Raw genomic sequence first — 23,271 nt, forward strand, 5'->3', positions numbered from 1 at the left:
ATTGATTCAAAGCAGTGTCAATATTCTCCCCTCAGAAAAGTACAATAAAGCATGCACAAATTGCACATTACAAAGCCATGGGCCTATGGACATAATGGCAGGCAATTCATTATTCAAGTTATATGATATGATACATAGTTAGTTCACATATGATGTGTGTGTGTGTGTGTGTGTGTGTGTGTGTGTGTGTGTGTGTGTGTGTGTGTGTTGAAGTGGCATGCAGCCTAGAAGAAGCCTACTTGTACGTTTGTCTTTGGCAGCAGTTTGTTTTAGACCGTCACTTCTACCTTACAATCTAGAATCTAGAAGGTAACCCAGTGGTTTTCAAACTTATCTATTCGGCATTTGATGTGGTACCATTAGGAGTGATGAATAACTAAACAATAATCTAATTATTGAGAGTATAAAATGAAAAAAATATTTTCATTTAACCCATTTTTTGGACGGGAACCCCTTGGTGTTTTAAGCATTATGTTATACTTTAGCGTTTAGCCCCTTAAAAATAGCAGATGTACAAGCTCATAGCTTGTAGGTACTAACATTTACCCACGCGCCACGACTCCGCCCACTTCTCCCCGCTAACATTTACCCACGCTCCACGACTCCGCCCACTTCCCCACGGCGGTGCCGGCGGGCGGGGCGTCGTCGGCGCCGTCTCCGTTGTAGTTGCCGCAGAGGCCGCCCACGTTGCCGTGGAAGCTGCTGCTGAGGGTCACGGCGAGGAGGGTGTTCCAGTCGAACACCACCTCCACCCCGGAGTCCGTGCGCAGCATGCCTCGGCGCCGCTCCGTCGCCACGACGGAGAGCTCGTCCAGGAGCACCGGGAGGGTCCGCTTGACGCCGTCGACCTGGGGAGAGAGAGAGAGAGAGACGGTGTTTGGGTGAAGTCAACCCTCAAGGCTTTCTGACAGACATATTATATGGGCAGGGTTTTTCCTTTTCTTATGCATGACTTGGGCGTGTTATAATGAAGTAGACTCTAGAAAAGCATTCCAGCAGCCAGCTCGTATATCCCCCGTTTCTAGACCTATAAGCGCAAAACGGTTTTTGCGCCGCGGACAGAAGAAGCTGTGACGGCGTGTGCGCAGCTGGTTTTTAGACAGCTGGTGGATGGGAATTAAGCTCCGCCTCCGCGGACGATTGACTCGGAGGAGAGCGCTTCCGGGAATCTGGCCGTATAGCGCGAGTCGTCCGGCGGAAGTGGAGCTTTTTTTCCCACCCACCAGCTGTCTAAAAACCCGGTTTTGACTGGCTCTTTTGCTAGTGTGGCAGCACCCATCGCATGCCTCGTTAGGCAATAGACTTTCAATCCATACCTCCTGGGTTGAGTTGGGTTCGAATCCTAAAGTGAAGTTTGCTTTGGTCCGACATGTGTTGCGACGTGCTTGCGGTTACGTTTAGGTTTGGGGTCAGTAATAGTGGGGAAAACGACCGGATTAAGGTTGGTGAGGGGTCAACCCGTGATTCTCAACCCGTTTAATTTCAAGGACCCCCAAGTTTGACATGCATTAGTCTACAGACCCCCCATTTAATGGCATTTCTATCTCTGGTGCCCCCAATTTATATTGTAAAATCAATGTTAATTTATCTTCTCAGAGTTACAGACCCATAAGGGTCCATTTGGTTCCAAACGATCATTTAGCTGGGGACCCCCTGGAACTCCCTCAAGGTCCGCACTTAGGTAAACACTGGTTTAGGTCACCAACCCATGCTGCCGAGAAAGTGTAATTGTCACGTGTAGGTGAGGTAAGGACCCAAACGCAGGACAGCCAGGCATGTACTGTTCTCAAAACCATGAATTGGTGTCTTAATACAGAAGGCAGGTGAACATGAACAACTTAAAAACAGACTGAAACAGGTGGCAGGATACAATGACTCAACAAGGACTGACTGGGGAACAAGACTGACATACACATGAGGGTTGATTACAAAATGAGACACAGCTGGAGAGCGAACAAACATAGAACCGTGTATTGTCTGTCTGTTTTAAAAAGTGTTAATGTACTAATGCACTTTTGCCCAAGACAAATTTCCCCTCGTGGTATAAGGATATCTCATCTCATCATCTCTCAGAACCAAGAAAACTAGACCAGGGAACAATACATAGAAATACAAGACCTATAGACTGTACAATAAATGACAAAAGTCTGTGACTGTGACGGTAATGTCATCCGAACACTATAACTCACCTCCACGGTGCCACTCTGGCCTCTGACGATGGTGATACGGTGGCCCAGGAGGTCCACGCTGGCCGACTGAATGTAGGAGTAGTCCTTCCCGCGGAGCGCGTTCTTAGCCGTCACGGTCACCTTGGGCAGCATGGGGTCGCGACCTGCAGTGATTTCATAATGAGAGAGGCCATATAAATATATATAAGTGAAATCGAGGCCCGTTTTCCCAGCGTGGGAGGCCGCGGCAGGAACGACACACACACACACACACACACACACACACACACACACACACACACACACACACACACACACACACACACACACACACACACACACACACAGACACACAGACACACACACACACACACACACACACACACACACACACACACACACACACACACACACACACACACACACACCTGTGGTGTTGACGAGGACGTAGGAGCAGGTTCCCTGGAAGGAGAACTTGAACCCGTCGAAGGTGGAGTAGTGTGGGTCGCCCATGGCCCAGCACACGGCCTTGGACTGGGCCACGCACAGCGCCTCGCCCTCCTTGACCTCACAGCGCTCCTTCTCACGACACTCCAGCTCCACACAGGGGTCTGGAACGCGCACGCACACGCACACGCACACACTCTCTCAAAACATGATGTATATTTGTGCTTCACGGCGAGACATTCATGCAAATGGGGGGTGGGCTTTATGTAAGCAAGCACCGATACACACAACAACAACATAGTGGTAGTATAATTACTATACCTTTGGCGTAGCATCCTAGCGTCCCATCTTTCACGCCACACTCCTCCCCCGTCTGGCAACCGTGTTCTTTGCAGCTGAAGCGACCAGACCGGCACTCGCAGCTCTCTGAGCAGTCGTCTCGGAATACTGACACACCTGACTGAGAGAACAATTAGATTAGATTCATGGCAATGCTGACACACCTGACTGAGAGAACAATAGATTAGATTCATGACAACGCTGACACACCTGACTGAGAGAACAATTAGATTAGATTCATGACAATGCTGACACACCTGACCGAGAGAACAATAGATTAGATTCATGGCAATGCTGACACACCTGACTGAGAGAACAATAGATTAGATTCATGACAATACTTGAAGAAGAAGGCAAAAGCAAAAGCAAAAGCAAGCACTCGGTTGAGTATTTCCACGTCATCATGTCACGGGTGCACGGTTCTGGAAGATACAGTCTCAAAGAAAAGAATACCAGCACTCACTGGAAGGATTAAAGCTTTATTTTATTCCAAGCTTGGAGATCTGCTATTTTTCAATAGCTAAAGCATAACATAATGCTAACACCTGGGGTTCCCGCCCAAAATGGGTTGAATATAATTAGTTCCCAGACCGTTTTAGTTCGAGACCCAAAAGAAAAATGTGATATCTCCTCCGGGATCAAAACTCACGAAAATACATTATGAATTAACCACTTGAGACCTATTTAGTAGTGAAAATAGCTGATCTATAAGTAAAAAAACCTGTGAGTCAACGTGACCCAAAACTTGTTTCTGAAACACTGATCTACAAACCCAGTGAGCCATATAGTTGGCTAATAGACGTCCGTCTAAAAACAGGGATATAACTTATAACTGGTTTAAAAGTGTTTTTTATCCCACCGGCTATAGGCTTAGCCTAGACCGATTTTAAGCGTCTATATATAGACCATATATATATATATATATATATGGTCTATATGGTCTATATATAGACCATATATATATATATATGGTCTATATATAGACCATATATATATATATATGGTCTATATATAGACCATATATATATATACTGTATAGCTGTTGAAATGACATTGTTTCAATGTCTAGGCTTAGCCTAGACCGATTTTAAGCGTCTATATATAGACCATATATATATATATATATATAGCTGTTGAAATGACATTGTTTCAATGTCTAGGCTTAGCCTAGACCGATTTTAAGCGTCTATATATAGACCATATATATATATATATATATAGCTGTTGAAATGACATTGTTTCAATGTCTAGGCTTAGCCTAGACCGATTTTAAGCGTCTATATATAGACCATATATATATATATATATATATATATATAGCTGTTGAAATGACATTGTTTCAATGTCTAGGCTTAGCCTAGACCGATTTTAAGCGTCTATATATAGACCATATACCGGTATATATATATATAGCTGTTGAAATGACATTGTTTCAATGTCTAGGCTTAGCCTAGACCGATTTTAAGCGTCTATATATAGACCATATATATATATATAGCTGTTGAAATGACATTGTTTCAATGTCTAGGCTTAGCCTAGCCGTTGAAAAAAATGAGGTTTTAACCCATTTGGGGCGGGAACCCCTTTTGGTGGTTTAAACATTATGTTATAATTTAGCTATTGAAAAATAGCAGATCTACAAGCTCATAGCACGCCACCGAGTGGCGCTCTTACGAGCTTGTAGGTCTGCTATTCTTTTTTAAATCGTGAAAATATTTATTTTCAGAAAACTGGAGGATTTAGAAGATTTTTTTTTTAATTTCGAGGTCAGGCCTAAATGGGTGAAATAGCCATTTAGACACGTTTTAGACGTCTAAATAGCCTGAACGACGCTCAATGGGAAGGTAACACGACTCTCTGACTATATATAGATATAGCGTGATTGTTACTGCCGTTAAATACCTTGTAGTACAGTCCGTCCACCATGCAGCCACAGTTCTCCACGGGAACGCAGCGTCCTCCGTCGAACGCCAGGCCTTCGTCACACTCGCAGCCCTCACGGCACGGAGGACAGCGGCCTGGACTCAGCAGGTAGGAGCAGGAGGAGCTGCAGGTGTCTGCGCACAGCTCATAGTGACTGCCCGCTGCACACCGCAGAGCTGCAATGACACAAACACACACACAGTACACAGCTCATAGTGACTGCCTGCTGGGCACCGCATAGCTGCAATGACACACACACACACACACAGTGTACACAGCTCATAGCTCATGACTGCCTGAGGGGCACGGCAGAGACGCGAGGAGGACACACAGAGTCAGGTGAAACTCTTATTTATCCCATTGAGGGCAGAAGCCAATTGACCTATAGATAAGCCCCTCCCCAAACCGCTCTGATGGTCCAATCACAGCTATAAGCATAACATGGGTTAATAAATAGACAAACCTCTCTCCACCAATAGTTTTCCTATGATGAAACACGGTTTAAAAAAAAAAGAAATGTCACACACATATTTTTCCAGTGCATGCATAATATGCAGTGGCCTATTGAAAAATAGCAGATCTACAAGCTCATAGTGCGCCACCGAGTGGCGCGCTACGAGCTTGTAGGTCTGCTATTTTTGAAAAATCGAAGAACGACTGACATTTTTAGAATCTGATCTCAGGTCAGAATGGGTTCATCAGACCAGTGTGTGTCCAGTGGAAACCTCGTATGAATCTGATCTCAGGTCAGAATGGGTTAACCATGAGATCCATGATATTTACATTGGAACGAATGAGCCGCGGCTGGAAAGCGTCCAAGTGGGAGTGTCTGAGTAGAAAGGCGGGGCTCTGCTAAAAGGGTGAAGACACTCACGGCACAATTTGTCAGTCCTCCAGCTGGTTACCGTGGCGCCGGCTGATTGACAGGAGGAGACGTAAGCCTGGATGTGACGACACAGGATGTCCCGCCCTCCTCCTCCTCCTCCTCCACCCGTGGCCACGTCCCTGGTTACAAGAAACCATCAATGTCATGTTATTTTCTCTTAAAACAATGTCACTAAGGCCTCACTCACACTGTTGCAACATGCATACAACATTGGTCTTGTTTCTTGTCCGTGTTTAATGGCCACTCGGTGGCGCGCTATGAGCTTGTAGATCTGCTATTTTTCAACGCCAAAATGGGTTCCCGTTCAGAATGGGTTAAACACGGACAAGACACAAGACAAATGTTGCATGCATGTTGCAACAGTGTGAGTGAGGCCTTAGGCATACTAAGCATGTGTTTTTGAGGGGCGCTAGCCCCCTCCGATGCCCAGCTTTTGAGGGTTTGTGTGAACACAAACATTGGGCTGATGATGATTGGCTGATCACCTCCCATAGCAATGATTTGATTGGCTGAGCAAAGTATACATATCGAGGATAAACGTGAGGGCAGAAAAGTTAAATACGCCAAAAGTGATTGGCTGGATTTGCAATGATTTTGATCGGCCGAGCACGGAATGTGATGTATATGATGATGTATGATGATATTAAGTATATTTATTATGTGCTCGTCATTGTTTATTGTTATAGTTTTACGTCCTGCATGGGGTCTGTTTGTACACTGAGGACTTGACAGTGTCAACTGGGGTCGCAGAGAGATAAGAATTGTATTAAACGGGGGTCCATGATCTAAGGCAGGTGTGCCCAAATGGTAGATTGTGATCTACCAGTAGACTGTGCAGGTAGGCCACATGACATTAGTTTTAGTCATGGTCTCTTCAATAGTTTTCATTTAGTTTCGGTCACATTTTAGTCACCTGGAATGTTTTAGTGTTAAAGATTTTAAATCGACTAAATCTACAGTTGATTTAGTCGACTAAAATGTATTTTGGTGGGCCTTGATGCCGTCGTAATGACTGCTTTTATACTTTTAGTCATCATAGCTTAGTTTCCATTTAGTTTTCGTCAGTGAAAAAAGGTAGCCGACGAACATTTTTCGTCTTAGTTTTAGTCGACGAAATCAACACTGCACCCCCGCTCTAAAGCATTGCAAATCACATTTTTTGGGGGCATTATTCAACAGTTCAAATGTTTGATCCTCGTCTTATCTTAAACTCCGTGGTTAGACTTACGCGGCACAGCTGTCATAGTGAACCTGAGGTGGAACCGCGGCGTGGCCCTGGCGAGCTCTGATGACGTCACAGACATCCTCTCCTATGGGAGCGCCCGTCGGTGATGCTTGCGGAACTCGACTTCGTCTCATTCCTGACCGCATCCCTGTCGTGGCAATAATCACGTTAAACAACACCCTCTCGTGTAATATTGCTTAAATAAAAACTAGATTAAAATGTTAGGAAGGGACTAGTGGACAAGAGATCCAGTATAAGTCATTTTACAATTAGTTGTATGCTGAAAATAGTCGATCTACAAGCTCACAACGCGTCACGCTGCGTCATTACAACAGCATCAACTGTAGATTTAGTCGACTAAAATATTATGATATTTTTTGTTGACCAAAACTAAACCAACACTAAAACATTCCGGGTGACTAGAATGTGACTAAAACTAAATGAAAACTCAAGAGACTATGACTAAAACTAAAATCAAAATGTGCTGCCAAAAACAACACTGCACAGACGGTTATACCTTGACGTTGACCTCTCCGAAAGCGCCGCTGTCCATGGAGATCCTAAAGGCGTAGACCTGGACCTCCACACTGCGGCGCACGCTGCCACGGTCCTCCTGCTCGGTGTGTTGGCGTAACAACACAGAGAAGGCCGCCATTCCCCCTGTCCTCCCCTCCTTCACCTCTGACAGGGTGAAGACACAGTCTCCCCTGAGAGAATACACCTGGGTTTGGGGGGCGGGGAGGGGAGGGGAGGGGAGGGGAGGGGAGGGGAGGGGAGAGGAGAGGAGAGGAGAGGAGAGGAGAGGAGAGGAGAGGAGAGGAGAGGAGAGGAGAGGAGAGGAGAGGAGAGGAGAGGAGAGGAGAGGAGAGGAGAGGAGAGGAGAGGAGAGGAGAGGAGAGGAGAGGAGAGGAGAGGAGAGGAGAGGAGAGGAGAGGAGAGGAGAGGAGAGGAGAGGAGAGGAGAGGAGAGGAGAGGAGAGGAGAGGAGAGGAGAGGAGAGGAGAGGAGAGGAGAGGAGAGGAGAGGAGAGGAGAGGAGAGGAGAGGAGAGGAGAGGAGAGGAGAGGAGACAGGTGGAGCAAGTCAAAGTGGTAAAAGGGTGCATTTATATTGTGCCGAATTCATTCGAAGGCGCTTTACAATAGATTGTGCATTACATTTACACATTCAAACACAAATGGCGGAGAAAACCGCAAACAATTCACTTGTTTGATACATCTCCTTGATATTTTTGTACCCGTATATAATATTGTTCAACCAAGCACATACTGTAAATATTCAACTACTATATGGTAACTTGCTCGTTGAAGACGTTTCTCCTTACCCGTCCATCAAATGACTTCACTGTTCTAGCTCCGCCCACAGAGCAAGACCCGATGCTCTTTGGCACGCAGGAAGCGACGCCCCCTTCGACGGCACACTTCTCATTGGCCGAGCAGTCGAGCGTGGCGCAACTCATCTGCCCGTTGGCCTCGCATACACACCTGGTGCCGCAAGAGGGCCGGAAGACCTGAGAGAACAAAGTATAACCACATATTATTATTATTACCCATTCTGACCTGAGATCAGATTCATACGAGGTTTCCACTGGACACACACTGGTCTGATTAATAGCTTGCTGGGGTTATTGTGGTGACGATGCATCGTGAACAACCACGGACGTGCACAGATAGACCACTAGGTGGTGCTAGAGCAATGTGCCCTTTTGAAAGTTTTTTTTTTTGTACAGTTTGTTCATTTTATCTGTGTTTTGTACAGTGTACTGCAGTATGTGGCCCATGGTGACATTGATCGATTCTAGATTCAAATCTTCTAATATTTACCACGGGCGGCTCCGTAAACCTAAATTCATTACCCACCATATATGGAGCATGTCTTGAGTGCACAGGGTTAGGGTTAGGGTCACAAGGCGTGACGGACACGAGACGCAGGTTTTCATAGTAAACTGTGACGTACAGTCGCAACTCGCGATTAGTACCGCCACTTATTAACCCATTTTGGGTTTTAAAGCATTATGTAATATACTTTAGTTATTGAAAAAATAGCAGATCTACAAGCTCATAGCGCTATGAACTTGTATAGGTCTGCTAGTTTTGAAAAGTCCCTCAAATCTTTGAATATATATTATTACAGAGTGAACGTTTTAACTAAAATCTTTGCTTCTGGGGACAACATATTTTCAGATGGAGTGGGGGGCGGAGGCATGATATTACATATCATTTTTAGAGTCCTTGACATTAAATATTGAGCACCAGACTGATACAGAAACATAAGGTTTTTCAGAAAACTGTCAGGATTTTGAAGACGTTTCTTTTTTAATGTTCGACGTCAGGCCTAAATGGGTTGATAATGCGCGTGTGTGTACAGTACGTGTGTGTACAGTACGTACCTGTCGTTGGCGGTAGTACTGCCCTTCGTACTGACAGCCACACTCGGCCACTGGAACGCACGTGCGGTCACTGAGCACGAAGCCGTCGTCACAGACGCAGCCCTCGGTGCAGACGCCTGCAGCCTCCTCACAGCCCGGAGCAGAAACCAGACCACTGCACGTCTGGGGACACGGAGCTGCACACGTCTCATAGTGACTGTTGGGACCACAGGACGGGGCTATGGGGGAGGGAGGGAGAGAGACATAGAGAGAGAGAGAGAGAGAGAGAGAGAGAGAGAGAGAGAGAGAGCAGAGACAGAGACAGAGACAGAGACAGAGACAGAGACAGAGTAAAATAAAGACAAAAAAGGAGTGATGGAGAAGGCATTAATTACGTTAATTGAATCAAAAATTCAGTTTTAGGGTGGATTTTCTATCTGTACAGTACTCTTTGCGTATGTACATGCGTGCGTGTGTGCGTGCGTGCGTGTCTTACGACAGAAGTCTTTAGTCCTCCATGTCTCCACGGTAGCTCCCACCTCCTGGCAGGCGGTGCTGAAAGCAGATAGGCTACCACACAGGGCAGAGGTGTGGCCTTTGTACGCGCACATGTCATAGGCACAGTCCTGGAGGAACTCCCCGAGTTCCAATTTGGCGTGACATTGTCTGGAGAGAGAGAGAGAGAGAGAGAGAGAGATTTAAAGAAAGACAGACAGATGGATATTATTATAGAGGCATTGCATGTGACATGATCGTACCCGGACGTTATGCGGGAACGCTTACCGAGTGCCAAAAAAAAAACTACTCGACAGCCCATACATCCATCCTGAAAAATCCTATTTGATTGTATTCAACAACGTTAAACTCACCAACACTGTATAGCTGTACGAAAAGCTTGAAATATCCTCTTTCTGGGTGCTGCCACACTATCAAAAGAGCCGCGCACATTTTCGGCTGCGCACAGCTTAAAAAAAACGGGTTTTTAGACAGCTGGTGGATGGAAAAGAAGCTCCACTTCCGTGTCAATCGTCCGCGGAGGTGGAGCTTATATAATTCCCATCCACCAGCTGTCTAAAAACCAGCTGCGCACACGCCGTCACAGCTTCTTCTGTGCGCGGCGCAAAACCGTTTTGTGCTTATAGGTCTGGAAACGGGGATAATCTGCAAAGTTTTTGTTTCATAAAACTCTACACCATGTATAGACAATGTTATATGAGCTTCTTTCTGTCAAGAAAGTTCCGTGCAGGTGATTATTTGTCCAATAAGCGTCAGAGTTTGCGGAAGAGCTCGTTTTCATCAACGCAACGTCGCAACACGTGTGTGTGTGTGTGTGTGTGTGAATGGGTGGATGTAATGCACAATCTCTGTAAAGCGCCTTGGATGAAGGCGCTATATAAATGCACCATTTACAAGATCTGTGGAGATACATAGGCGGGGCTATGTGGTTATTTGGGATTTAAACCATGCCACACTCACACTAAAATCTTGCACGCAGGCTTTAACTGACCTGAGATCAGATTAAAAAAATGTCTTCTACACCCTGACAATTTTCTGAAAAAGCTACGTTTCTATGTCAGTCGTTCTTCGATTTTTCCAAAAAATAGCAGACCTACAAGCTCGTAGCGCGCCACTCGGTGGCGCGCTATGAGCTTGTAGATCTGCTATTTTTCAATAGCTTAAAGCATAACATATAATGCTAACACCAAAAGGAGTTCCCGTTCAGAATGGGTTAAACCAAGAAAACAGATATGTGTCAGGAGGAGTGCTTTATCCTCCAATCCATTGTTTGTGTAGTTTCTGAAAACGTCATATTGTGTGAGATCTGATCTGAGATCAGCGGCGCTTACTTAAAAGGTCCAGCCCGGTCAGAGATGATGCCACAGTGCTGCCTCTTCTCGTAGAGTGTCCTCATCGCAGGCTCACACTCGGGGCATTTTCCACCGGCGCAGTCACTGGTGCAGCCAACACCCCCTCCTGCCTGTAAATGTGTATGAAAACAGGAATTGTAGGAAATGTTCCCGGCAAATGTAGACATTTCGTAGCAGACCGACTAGTCGAGTTCGGCCGGGACCAGATGGAACCGGCGATGACCGGGGTACATGAAAGTATACACGCGTTGAACGAAGCTATAAACGAGCACTATACCCCGTCCCCCGACTATAAAACAATTAAGATTCCTCCCTCTGAAATCATTGGGGAAATTGATTTAAAACGTGATTTGGAACAAGAAGCATGATACTTTTTCTTTCTCGTCTGCAACACCGAAGAGTGACCAATGGACCAGTGACCAATTAATGGTGAGAGAGTTACAGCTGGGAAATATAGTCATTTATATATCTATTATTACATTTGAGACGGTAACGAGTTGTGAGCGCACACCGCGTGCACAGTTCAGTTGTGAGCGCACACCGCGTGCACAGTTCAGTTGGGCAAGCCATAGGCCCGTGACGCATATATGCTGAACATGAGGAAGTAGTGCCACATTTGCGGTCGCGATATGTCACCGACGTTACGACGTACATGTGCTTTTTCAACCCAACTGCGTGCGTGCATGCGTGTCTCACTTGGATCGCACTGCGACACACATTTGTGGCGGGCGGGTCGAGCTTCTATAGTTACATACAAATACAAGTAGGTATACTTATAGTTACAAGTATGTATACATACAAACAAACAAATGTACGTACAGATTTCATTCAGCCATACAACCTCCAGCCCTGCTCATCTTTACCTTCCAGCTGTGTCCAAAGGTGTTGGGCTTTTTGGCCTGGGAGCCGTCGCGTTTCTGGAAGTCGTCTCTAGCATTTTGATTATAGTTCCCACAGAGCCCTGCCAGGAACACGGAAGGTGTACATTATATATAAATATATATATATATATATATATATATATATATATATATATATATATATATAGGTCCATGCTGGTTGTCCATCCACAACCAGCAGAATAAATGTAGTACTAACAAAAGACCCAACCGATTATATTGTGTTTGAGTCTGGTCCCCGACTACATTTATCGGAATGGTGGAAATAAAGTGTATATGTTGTCCAATAACGTATCATGCATGGTTAAGTGTAAAATAGGTTTTTTTTGCTACCATCATGCCATATTTAATTAATTAATTAGTTAATTATTTAATTAATTGATTAATTACCATTCTTTGATTGAATAATTGCCAATTAGTGAAATTAGCTGGTGAAGTATTTGGTTGAAATGCACATCTACATGTTTTAAGACAAGCCATCAAAAAAGTCAAAGTTAATCAAATGGTTTTAACCCTCAGATAACTGTTGGGTAAAATGTTAAATTGACTGAGAAACGTCACTGAAATGCAGCGAGAGAGATACAATTCTGGAGGCCTATAGTCAGGCACGGATTAACTGGGGCCGGTAATATTTGCAGGGCCCCCATTTTCAAATGGCCAAATGTATAGGGTTGAAGTGGTTAATGTATGTTTTCTAATCAAAATTTAAATCGCCAAAGTAACTAGTAACTAAAATTTTCAAATAATTGTAGTGGAGTAAAAGTACAAATTTTGGCTCTGAGATGTAGTAAAAGTATTGGAAATACTCAAGTAAAATACAAATACTTCAAAATTGTACTTAAGTACAGTACTTAAGTAAAAGTACACACATTTTACATTCACCTCAAATGGCATGTTATCATAAACTATACAGGTATTAGATTGATCATTAGAGAGTTAAAATTTTGGATGCGTTTGTTTGGTTTCACCAACTTTCAACATGGCCATGTCAAATCGAAAAATGGCAAAAGAAAATAGCTCTAATGAGTCTGAATATCCTTGTCTTTAATTATCTCTCTCTGTCATCACTAATTATATTATTAATAATATGCTAGATTTTAAGGCCACTCTTGCGGCCTGAACATGCATGCTAACTGCTGCTAAGTCATGTTTGTGACATTTCTGCACCCGTTAAATAACATTGGGTTCGTGGAATTATAGAAGCCGGGTTAGCCGGCAGCCAGAAAAAACTGTTGTTTGTTTGATGAAATATCTTTCTGTGAAATGCATGCGGCCTTTGTTTACAGTTCTATCGTTGACACCACGTCATGCCTTTAAACATGCGTCATCATGACAGTGTCATTGTTGCTGTTTGACTATTTGCTAGTTCTTCTGTGAAAATCCAGGTATAATGTACTAGTGGTTTACCAAATAAACCTGTGATTTTGTTATACACTCTTATACAGGTAACTACATTTTATACTCCTACTGTACATTAGTGTGTCGTGTTGCCATGTTACGGTCATAATTATTAGTGAACTCAGTTAGGCTACATTCACACTAAGGCACCTTTATGTTAAAAAAAAACATTAAAACCCTATGAGAAACGAGCTAAAGGTCGACTGCATTGTGATTGCTTTTAGAAGGCACTATAGTCGTCAGCCCCCTTTTCTGGCTGCGTAGAGTGCTTTTATAACCGGAGAATAATTAGTTTAACGCTTTTAAGAATTTAAATGTGAACTTATGACGTGTCGTGAACCATATCAGCTGTCCAAAAGTCACAACCCTGCACAAACGCAGGGCTGCTCGTCCAAGCTGAATAATGGTGTCTCTAGGGCCTGCTATTGGCCATGCAGGCCACACTACCACCATCCTATGTTAAACAAACACAGTTATGTTCAACAAATTTAGCTAATATAATTACATTGTATTTCCTTAACATCTAACGATGATAAAACACAGACAAAGGCAGTGTTCACCTGACAAGATTGTCTATAAAAGGTAATGTTAATATAAGAAATAGTTGCTCAATCTTCATTAATTCCACAACTATACATCACCTGGTTTAAAACGTTTCTGTCAATATTTGAGAGTCTGTTTATGTCGATCGCATGACGCCCCTGCCCCCCTTACCGTATTTCAGAAAAGATTGCTTTTCCTTCCTGAACGTACCCTTAAGGCCGAGTCCACACCTATACGCAACTAGTTGCAACTGCAACCACTTGAAGTACTATTATCCCCAAATTGCATCAGTACGCATACTATGCAACTGGCCTTGGTATACAAGACTGCTGCACATTCTTGCAACTGGTTGCGACGGGTTGCATTGGTGTGGGCTATAGGCTATATTTCAGTTATAAATTCAAGGTGGAAGTGAACGCACCATAACAGTGTATACAATATTTATCTGAACCTGGCTTGTCCTCTGTGCAATTAAGGAACTGTGTAGACAGCTGGTCGCACTGAGCTACATGCTAAAACAGCTATCGGCACTAGCCCCCCCCCAGCAACAATGGAGGGTGGAAGTGACGTGATTTACATCGCATGACGGAGCTCCCTCAGTTGTCTGATGAGATGCTCCTCCGATAAGGACGGACATTCTTCGGCCGTGTCCGCCTCTGATTCCGACTCTACGACCTTGCGGTTGTTCCTCTGCAGTTTCTCCTTGGCTTTGCTGTATTTGTCCTGCATCTCCGCGTGCCTCCGCGGAAGCCTGTGCTTCTCCTCGTCCGCGGCGGCGGGCTTGCCGGGGGCGGCCGCGGCCTCGCGCTGCTGCAGGCTCCTGTCGGCCTCCGCCCTGGTCGCCCTCAGCTCCTCGCAGACGCCGTCCAGCATGTCCCTCAGGCGCCCGTTGGTCTCCACCAGGTCGCCCTGAGAGCGGGACAGCGTCCCCAGCTGGACGCCCAGCGTCCGGTTCCGTCGCTCCAGTTCGTCTATCTCCTGCTCCGTGTCCGCCAGGCGGTTCTCCAACCACGCCTTGTAGGCCTCCTGCTCGCGGGTGGCCGGCACTCTGCGGATGAGCTCCATGTCTCTCTCCGTCAGCGCCTCCTGTTGCTCTCGCCTCGTCGCGCTCTCCTTCGGAACCTCCGCGTCGTACCGCAGACCCCGAGGTTGCGGCTCATCGCACTCCCTCCCGACCTCCGCTTTAGACTCGACACTGCAGGCCGACTCCGACTTGAGCGCGTGCTTCTTCTTCATGCCGTCCACCTGGCAGGTGAGAGAGCCGACCTCTCTCGCCGCCTCGTGCAGCTGGTCGGCCAGCCGGGCGTTCTGGACACGGAGCTCGGACACCTCCGCCTCCAGTCCTTTCAGCCGCGGAGCACGTCGTCGTGAATCCTTCGGCGGAGCCTCCGCCGCGCGTTTCTCCTCGCGAGAAGACGGGTCAGAGGCGCACTCGCCCCGGATCGCCGGACCCTCATCGCGTCGCTCCGGACGGACCGCCGTCTCTTCCGTCGGTTCTTCTCCTTCGCTTTCTTCCGGATCGTCGTCGCTGTCGTCGTCGTAACACCGCGACTTGAGGGAGATGTTTTCGCACGTGAGCAGGATGTGCTCGTACAGCAGCTCCTTGTACTCCGAGCGGTGCTTCTCGATCTTCTCCTCTAGCCTGTTGAAGTGCTCCCGGACCGGCCCCTCCATCACGTCCTGCCGCAGCCGGGCCCGGAGGAGCTCCAGCCGCTGGGGGGTCATCACCACCTGCAGCCGCAGCGCCTCCAGCTCCCTGGTCCTGGCCAGCAGCTCCCCGCGGAGCCGCAGCAGCAGCTCCGGGCTCTCGTGGTGGGACTGCTGGTCCAGCGTCAGCTGCTTCAGCTCGCCCTGCCTCTGCGCCAGCTCGCCCCGCAGCAGGCCGGTGTACTCGCCGTGCAGGTCCCTGTAGTTCTTCAGGAGGATCTCGCAGCGCATCCGCTCATCAGCCAGCGTCTTCTTGATCCGCACGTCGTCTGAGCCCACCGGCTGCATGACGGCGGCGGGACCCCCCGCTACCGCCGGAGGAGGAGGCTTCGCCGGTGGGTCCCCTGGTTCCGGAATATTGGGGGGGAGGAGGGGTCCCGATGGCTTGGACAAGGGGGGGAGAGGAGGGGCCCATTCCGCCTCTATCGCGGACATTCACCTTGAGCACACACGCAGCACGTTTTAGTTATTTTATTTCTGTGTGAGAATGGTCGCTCTCTATATGAATCTCTCTTTAGGTCATCCCGGGGCAGAATAGATCCCTATGGGGATTTTAGACTCTATATCTGCCAGCCATCGGACTGACCGGAGCCGTGGCGTGACGTCACCCACGTCGACAATCGGTTGACGAGCATGCCCGACAACGCAGATTCGTGAAGTTTCGCCGACGAATACAGATCCCCATATATGGCCATACAACTGGTAACAGCGTAGACAGACAGATACAGAGATATCCATGTGATAATATAACTCCAAACATGCCTTGTGTATTGCCCGAGGACCAGAGGAGGTGCGAAAGTCAGGTGATCAATATTCTCAAGAAATCTCTATAAATGCATTCATAAACATGGAATCCACATTTAGCTGATATCAAGTTGACTCGACACATTTGACGGTTGTACACACCCGCATCCGTAAAGTAAACTAATACAGTCAATCCAATAAAACAAATTCCCAAACCTACCGGCAACAGCATTAGAATAAATGCTGGGTAGATTGAGCCTGACATGGCTCCTCCAGTCAAACAACAGTGTCAAACCAAAAGCGGTCCGCACGACGCCGTTGTAACCACTTCGATATACAGACAGCTCGTCATCGGGCGTGGAGTAGGGAAGGTTGACCGGCCGGCCGTTGACCTGAAAGAACCACAAAGAGACTCAAGATTAGGCCTGTCACAATTATTACTATATCACACTAATCGTAATTATTTGAGATAGTCGCAATATCTTTTTTACATAATGGTCAATCGTTTCCACGTTGAAAAATGTCCATACAATTATTTTTTTATTTTTTTAGCAGAAAAAGCAGATCTACAAGCTTACAACACGTCACTTTGTGACGTGTTGTAAGCTTGCAGGTCAACTGGTTCCGCTATTTTATATTTTTTTCTGGAAAGAAAAAAATGATTGTCAGTGATTTCGTTGGATAATTGCGAACGCAGTGAGCCACTTACTATGACAGCAAGGGCTGAATGTCTGTGTGTGTGTGTGTGTGTCACGCTGTTACACCACCCGCCCGCCACCAGAGGGCGCAGCTGTAGCACACACACACACGCACACACACACACACAGGGCGCAGCTGTAGCACACACACACACACACACACACACACACACAACCACACACACACGAGCTGCGTTCGCTTCCCGCGTTTGCGCGTCTTACTTGTTATTTAAGTTATATGCGCTACAGTATCTGCCCTGTGCAATTTGTGATGGCGAAGCCGAGGCAAACAGAAATACAAATGGTAACGTTCCAATGTACAAAGCAATTATCTGTTGACAATGAATCGTCAACAGACACAGTAACATAAACAGATTATAGAGATGGGTACTACTTTTGGTAAGTATAGGGGAGAACGGGGTAAGATGAACCACTTTTTGCTTAAGTTGTCCTGGAAGCAAGGCAAAATGAGATGGCAGTAAAATCTAATGATCTACCCATATTTAAGGATGTCTTCTATCAATTGAAATGATGAGTAAGCATCTATGACAAAGGGCCATGAAAATAGATAATGTATTCACTTATCGATAATAATATAATAACAGTTTTCCCTTTTGCAAATAGTCTTATGTATTTATTTATTATTTAAACAATATTAAGACAATTAAATAAAGTTTGTTTTTCAGAACCTTATATTTGCAATATTGTTAATACAATATCGCAAACTTCTCTTAAATGAGTACATGTACGTGCAAATTGAAGGTCTATTCAGTATAATTTGAGTAGTAAAGAAATAAAAATATGAATAGTGATTCCCATTGACTCAATTTACCCCCCGGACATTGCTTAATTTGACCCATAACCACCATTTTAGAAAACAATGACTAGGATAGACTGACACCACAACGCGTATTCAGGGCGGAGTCACCACCCCCAGGGTAAGTTGTGATTTGCTCTCGTTCACTGCAATGCAATTTGCGGCATTTCCAAAACAATATTGCGCAGAGTAGCGATTATCAAACGTATTTTCAATGCCATACGTTGAAAGATCTGTTGCCCGTGGACAAGGCACGTTACCTCCGCAAGTTAGATATTATCGGCATAGATGTTTGTCCGTATGTGATTAAGGATTGGAAAAAGTCGCATTGGCAGCCATAGAAAATTCTGCCCAGGGTAAAAAACCGGATGTGACGTTTTTGGGCGTTCCTGTCTTATGTGGTGTCAGTGGATAAGCTACTTCAGACAATTTATTTTCTAAATGATTCACATGCGGTTCTATCCATACGTACCAAAACTGTCCCAGGGTCGTCGCTGCTCATGCTGATGGTGTTGTTATACACAGTTATCGAGACAGACTTGGTGTAAGCCACAGCCTTGTTCCTCCCTCTGTTCTCATTCTGGACCAACACCTGGAACGGAACCAGATCTGCAAAACAATTCACAGAATAATTAATAATTATTATATTTATATTAATAATAAAAAAATCACACCTGTGTGAACCGAGTGGTGCAACTCCCCTCTCTCCCCCCCCCCCCCTCCTCTCTCTCTCTCTCTCATTAGCAGGCAACAGTGCAGCACTGTCTCTCTCTCTGTTTCTGGCAAACAGCGTCCCTACTGGTACTCATTATATGATGCTCATAGTCACATAGGTGAACACATAGGTGAACACGGACAAAGCAAAGTTGAGTGGTTGAACCACTCAACAATTGTGGTCAAGAAACAATAACAAAAACCTGAGTGATTTATAAAGGACTTTTACCTACAGAGTTGTATTTTTGAGGGGCGCTAGCCGCTAGCCCACATTTAACAAAGGCCCTTTACCTACAAAATCCACCTTGAGTGCCTTGGACGTGGATTTTATTTATTTTATTTTGTGTTCCTTTCTGGCATATTTGTCCTCTCTCTGAAAAACCTCATTGAGTCAGAATATTTGGGGCACATTTTATTGACCTTTTGGAGGGGCCAGGGTTTAAGTACTCTTCTTATATCAGTTCAGTTGTGATTACAAAGCAAAAACAAACAAAGGAAAAGTAGGAATATATGTTATAATAATCACACCATTGACAATAAAGTGCCTCTAAGTTCCGGTCATAATAGTTCTATAATCCATGGAAAACAATGAAATAGCAGCAAAGACCCGAAAGAACAATACGAGATGAAACTCGTGACCAAGCAAGCCTTTGTTAGAAGTGTTCATTTTGACAGCACATTTTGGTTTATGTATAATGTAAATTACAATATTATATTTTCAGCCATTTCTTGTTCCCCTATACTATAGAATAGGCATGCTGGGTTATAAAGTGAGAGTAGCAGACCTGGGTCAGAGCCCTATAAAGCGAGAGTAGCAGACCTGGGTCAGAGCCCTATAAAGCGAGAGTAGCAGACCTGGGTCAGAGCCCTATAAAGCGAGAGTAGCAGACCTGGGTCAGAGCCCTTGACCAGCTGAGACAGCACGTAAGTACAGGTTCCCTGGAAGTCGAACCGACGCCCGTCAAAGGTCCGGTAGTGAGGGTCTCCCGAGCCATAGCACTGTGCAAAGGACTCTGGGTAGCAGTTCCTGACTCCGCCCTTCACGCCACAGCGTTCGTTCTTCTTACAGCTAGACCTAGGCTTGCAAATGACCTGAAGAGGAGTTATTAATTTAAAATAAATTAGGTATAGGGTTACTCCGGAAAAAGGAAAATAAGAAAGTGTGACAATAACTACAGTATGACAAAGTGTGACAATAACTAATAGTCTGTTTGCCCTTTGGGCAACCACACTAATAAACAATAAAAGTCCATAGACCTGGCTGCCACATGATGTCTCATCATAACACATTGGATCCCTAGGACAGGTATACTCGTCCACACACACAGACACGCACGCACGCGCACGCGCACGCACACACACACACACACACACACACACACACACACACACACACACACACACACACACACACACACACACACACACACACACACACACACACACACACACACACACACACACACACACACACACACACACACACACACACACACACACACACACACACACACACACACACACACACACACCCTACCTCTCCATCTCCATCACAGATACATTTGGTGCTGCAGCTTTTATCGGCCCAGAAGGTGGTCCCTGGTGTGTAGTACCTGCCCTTATGCTGACAGCCACAGCTGGACAAACGTACACACCTGGAACACACAGTACAGTACAGTACAGTACAGTACAGTACAGTACAGTACAGTACAGTACAGTACAGTACAGTACAGTACAGTACAGTACAGTACAGTACAGTACAGTACAGTACAGTACAGTACAGTATCTATGATGTTTAGTTAATATGGTGCCACTCTATACTATAGCATTAGCATCTCACAACTTGGACAAATTAAATTGTGTTTTGACCAAAAAAGCGAGGAACGCAGGCGTTGATTTGCCTGGATCAACGACACATCTGCTACAGGTCTGCTCAAGAGGGGGCGCAACGTAAACGCAAAAAAAAAATCACACCCGTGTGAACTGAGTGGACGCTCGCGTGAATACGCTTGCGTTGTCGCACGGCGACTGTTCCGCGCAAAAATGCAGGGTGTCATTGAAAACGAACTATATGTATACTATACTGCTGGTCTCCACTCAGCATTGTTGTTTTTGGCAGGAAATTTTGATTTTAGGTCATAGTCTCATTTTAGTTAGCCTGGCTAATAAGCAAGACCGAATCAGCCGTTGGCAAAAACAAAAATTGGCTTATTAACCAGGCTACATTTTAGTGTTTTAGTGTTAGTCTAGTTTCAGTCGACTAAATATCATGATTTTAGTCGACTAAATCTACAGTTGATTTAGTCGACTAAAATGCGTTTTGGCGGGCCTTGATGCCGTCGTAATGACTGTTTTTACACCTGCTGAAAATAGCCGATCTACAAGCTCACAACGTGTCGTCACGTTGTGAGCTTGTAGTCCCTCAGTCCCTCCACACAGACGACTGTAGTGTGTATACTTACTAGTCTCCACTCAGCACCAGCCCCTCCACACAGATGACTGTAGTGTGTATACTAACTGGTCTCCACTCAGCACCAGTCCCTCCACACAGATGACTGTAGTGTATACTTACTGGTCTCCACTCAGCACCAGCCCCTCCACACAGATGACTGTAGTGTGTACTTACTGGTCTCCACTCAGCACCAGTCCCTCCACACAGATGACTGTAGTGTGTACTTACTGGTCTCCACTCAGCACCAGTCCCTCCACACAGATGACTGTAGTGTGTATACTAACTGGTCTCCACTCAGCACCAGTCCCTCCACACAGATGACTGTAGTGTGTATACTTACTGGTCTCCACTCAGCACCAGTCCCTCCACACAGATGACTGTAGTAGTGTATACTTACTGGTCTCCACTCAGCACCAGTCCCTCCACACAGATGACTGTAGTAGTGTATACTTACTGGTCTCCACTCAGCACCAGTCCCTCCACACAGATGACTGTAGTAGTGCATACTTACTGGTCTCCACTCAGCACCAGTCCCTCGTCACACTGGCATCCCTCCACACAGGGGTCCGTACACGGCTTCTCACTTCTCGAAGAGCCACAGGACGTCGGACAGGCAGAGCCGCACGCCTCATAGTGACTGCCAGCGGGACAGGACAGGGCTGGCAGGAGAGAGAGAGAGAAGGAAAAAAAAATACACCATCGTCAAAACAACGCGTTATAAATGAAAATATTATTATGTATTTCGACAGATAGGTTCTACACGTCCTCCCGGTGGGGGCTCCTCGCCGGCAGGTGAGTCAGTATATGATACAACAGCAGTGACAAGTGACCGAAGGCACACAGAAATGTGTGTGTGTGTGTGTGTGTGTGTGTGTGGGGAGGAAATAATTGCCAAACACAACATAGAATAGAATAGAAGGCAATAAGTTTCCTCACAGCATTTGGCGATCGTCCTCCATTGTGGATTGACCTTCACTCCCTCTGACAGACACGCGTCATTGTAGCCCTTTAGGCTATCACATAGGAACTGCCTGGCACCTGTAGACAGACAGACAGACAGACAGGTAGGGTGGGGTAGACAGACAGACAGACAGACAGACAGACAGACAGACAGACAGACAGACAGACAGACAGACAGACAGACAGACAGACAGACAGACAGACAGACAGACAGACAGACAGACAGACAGACAGACAGACAGACAGACAGACAGACAGACAGACAGACAGACAGACAGACAGACAAATGAAAAATGTAACGCAGAACCTTGTGGCCTGTAGAATGACGTTACCATAGGTGCGTGACGCTGTTTGAGGACATTGTGTCGAGTTGTCCTATATAAATGGGGTGGCTGAAATGTGCCATGAATAATGTGTTTTATGTTAACTGTACAATAAGCCCAGAACCTTGGCAGAGTACTTATGAAAAGGTCTGTGGAGTGCCCTATAATAAAGCAACCAGACACCACTACTCGTCGACTATACTACTCTGATTCTGGTAGTGGGATGTCACCTCGGCTTCTATAATTGGTCTTCCTCTACCTTTATTGACGCAGACGTCATAGACACAGTTGCCCAGGTACATCGCAGGGTCCACCGCATCGTGACAGGCCGAGAACGGTCCGTCCGTCTGGGCGAGGACTCCACAAAGGCTGGGTTTCTGGTAGTGAGTCTGCTGGCTGCGCGAGCAGCGGGGACAGCGCCCCCCGCAGTCGTCGCTGCAGGAGCGGTCCGAGTCGTCCGCCACCTTCCACGTCTGGGTCAGGTTCAGGACGGCGGACGTCTGGGAGCCTGCACGGGGACAAAACGACACACTACGTTAATACATTTTGACCTGAGATCAGATTCTAAAAATGTCTTCTTCATCCTGAGAGTTTTCTGAAAAAGCTGTGTTTATTTATGTCAGTCGTTCTTCGATTTTTCTAAAATAGCAGACCTATACAAGACACCAAAAGGTGCCCAGAATGGGTTAATACATTTATGTCTTGGAGAGCATGATCATCATCTTTAAACATCACAGTTTCACAAGTAAAGACGTGGGTGAAATTCGTCTTTGTGCATATAGTTCAAAGACGAT

General features: G+C 45.9%; 1 protein-coding gene across 1 annotated transcript in view; it reads right to left on the minus strand.

The window, feature by feature from the left end:
* Window positions 1–578: 578 nt before the first annotated feature.
* Window positions 579–23,271, minus strand: part of LOC310856583 (IgGFc-binding protein-like) — a gene marked incomplete at both ends in the record, with an annotated part of 31,242 nt that continues 8,549 nt past the window's right edge. Inside the window, 20 exons of the mRNA XM_083762055.1 lie at window positions 579–848; window positions 2,190–2,332; window positions 2,597–2,779; window positions 2,937–3,075; window positions 4,857–5,053; window positions 5,752–5,882; window positions 6,992–7,068; window positions 7,506–7,709; window positions 8,311–8,496; window positions 9,376–9,593; window positions 9,851–10,020; window positions 11,202–11,332; window positions 12,086–12,183; window positions 16,734–16,905; window positions 18,501–18,637; window positions 19,633–19,834; window positions 20,280–20,397; window positions 21,706–21,853; window positions 22,131–22,232; window positions 22,737–22,985. Coding sequence (XP_083618181.1) covers window positions 579–848; window positions 2,190–2,332; window positions 2,597–2,779; window positions 2,937–3,075; window positions 4,857–5,053; window positions 5,752–5,882; window positions 6,992–7,068; window positions 7,506–7,709; window positions 8,311–8,496; window positions 9,376–9,593; window positions 9,851–10,020; window positions 11,202–11,332; window positions 12,086–12,183; window positions 16,734–16,905; window positions 18,501–18,637; window positions 19,633–19,834; window positions 20,280–20,397; window positions 21,706–21,853; window positions 22,131–22,232; window positions 22,737–22,985 — 3,275 coding nt within the window. The remainder of the gene's footprint in view (window positions 849–2,189; window positions 2,333–2,596; window positions 2,780–2,936; window positions 3,076–4,856; window positions 5,054–5,751; window positions 5,883–6,991; window positions 7,069–7,505; window positions 7,710–8,310; window positions 8,497–9,375; window positions 9,594–9,850; window positions 10,021–11,201; window positions 11,333–12,085; window positions 12,184–16,733; window positions 16,906–18,500; window positions 18,638–19,632; window positions 19,835–20,279; window positions 20,398–21,705; window positions 21,854–22,130; window positions 22,233–22,736; window positions 22,986–23,271) is intronic.

This window comes from Protomyctophum parallelum (genome assembly GCF_964188405.1).
Source record: "Protomyctophum parallelum genome assembly, chromosome: 3".
NCBI lineage: Eukaryota > Metazoa > Chordata > Actinopteri > Myctophiformes > Myctophidae > Protomyctophum > Protomyctophum parallelum.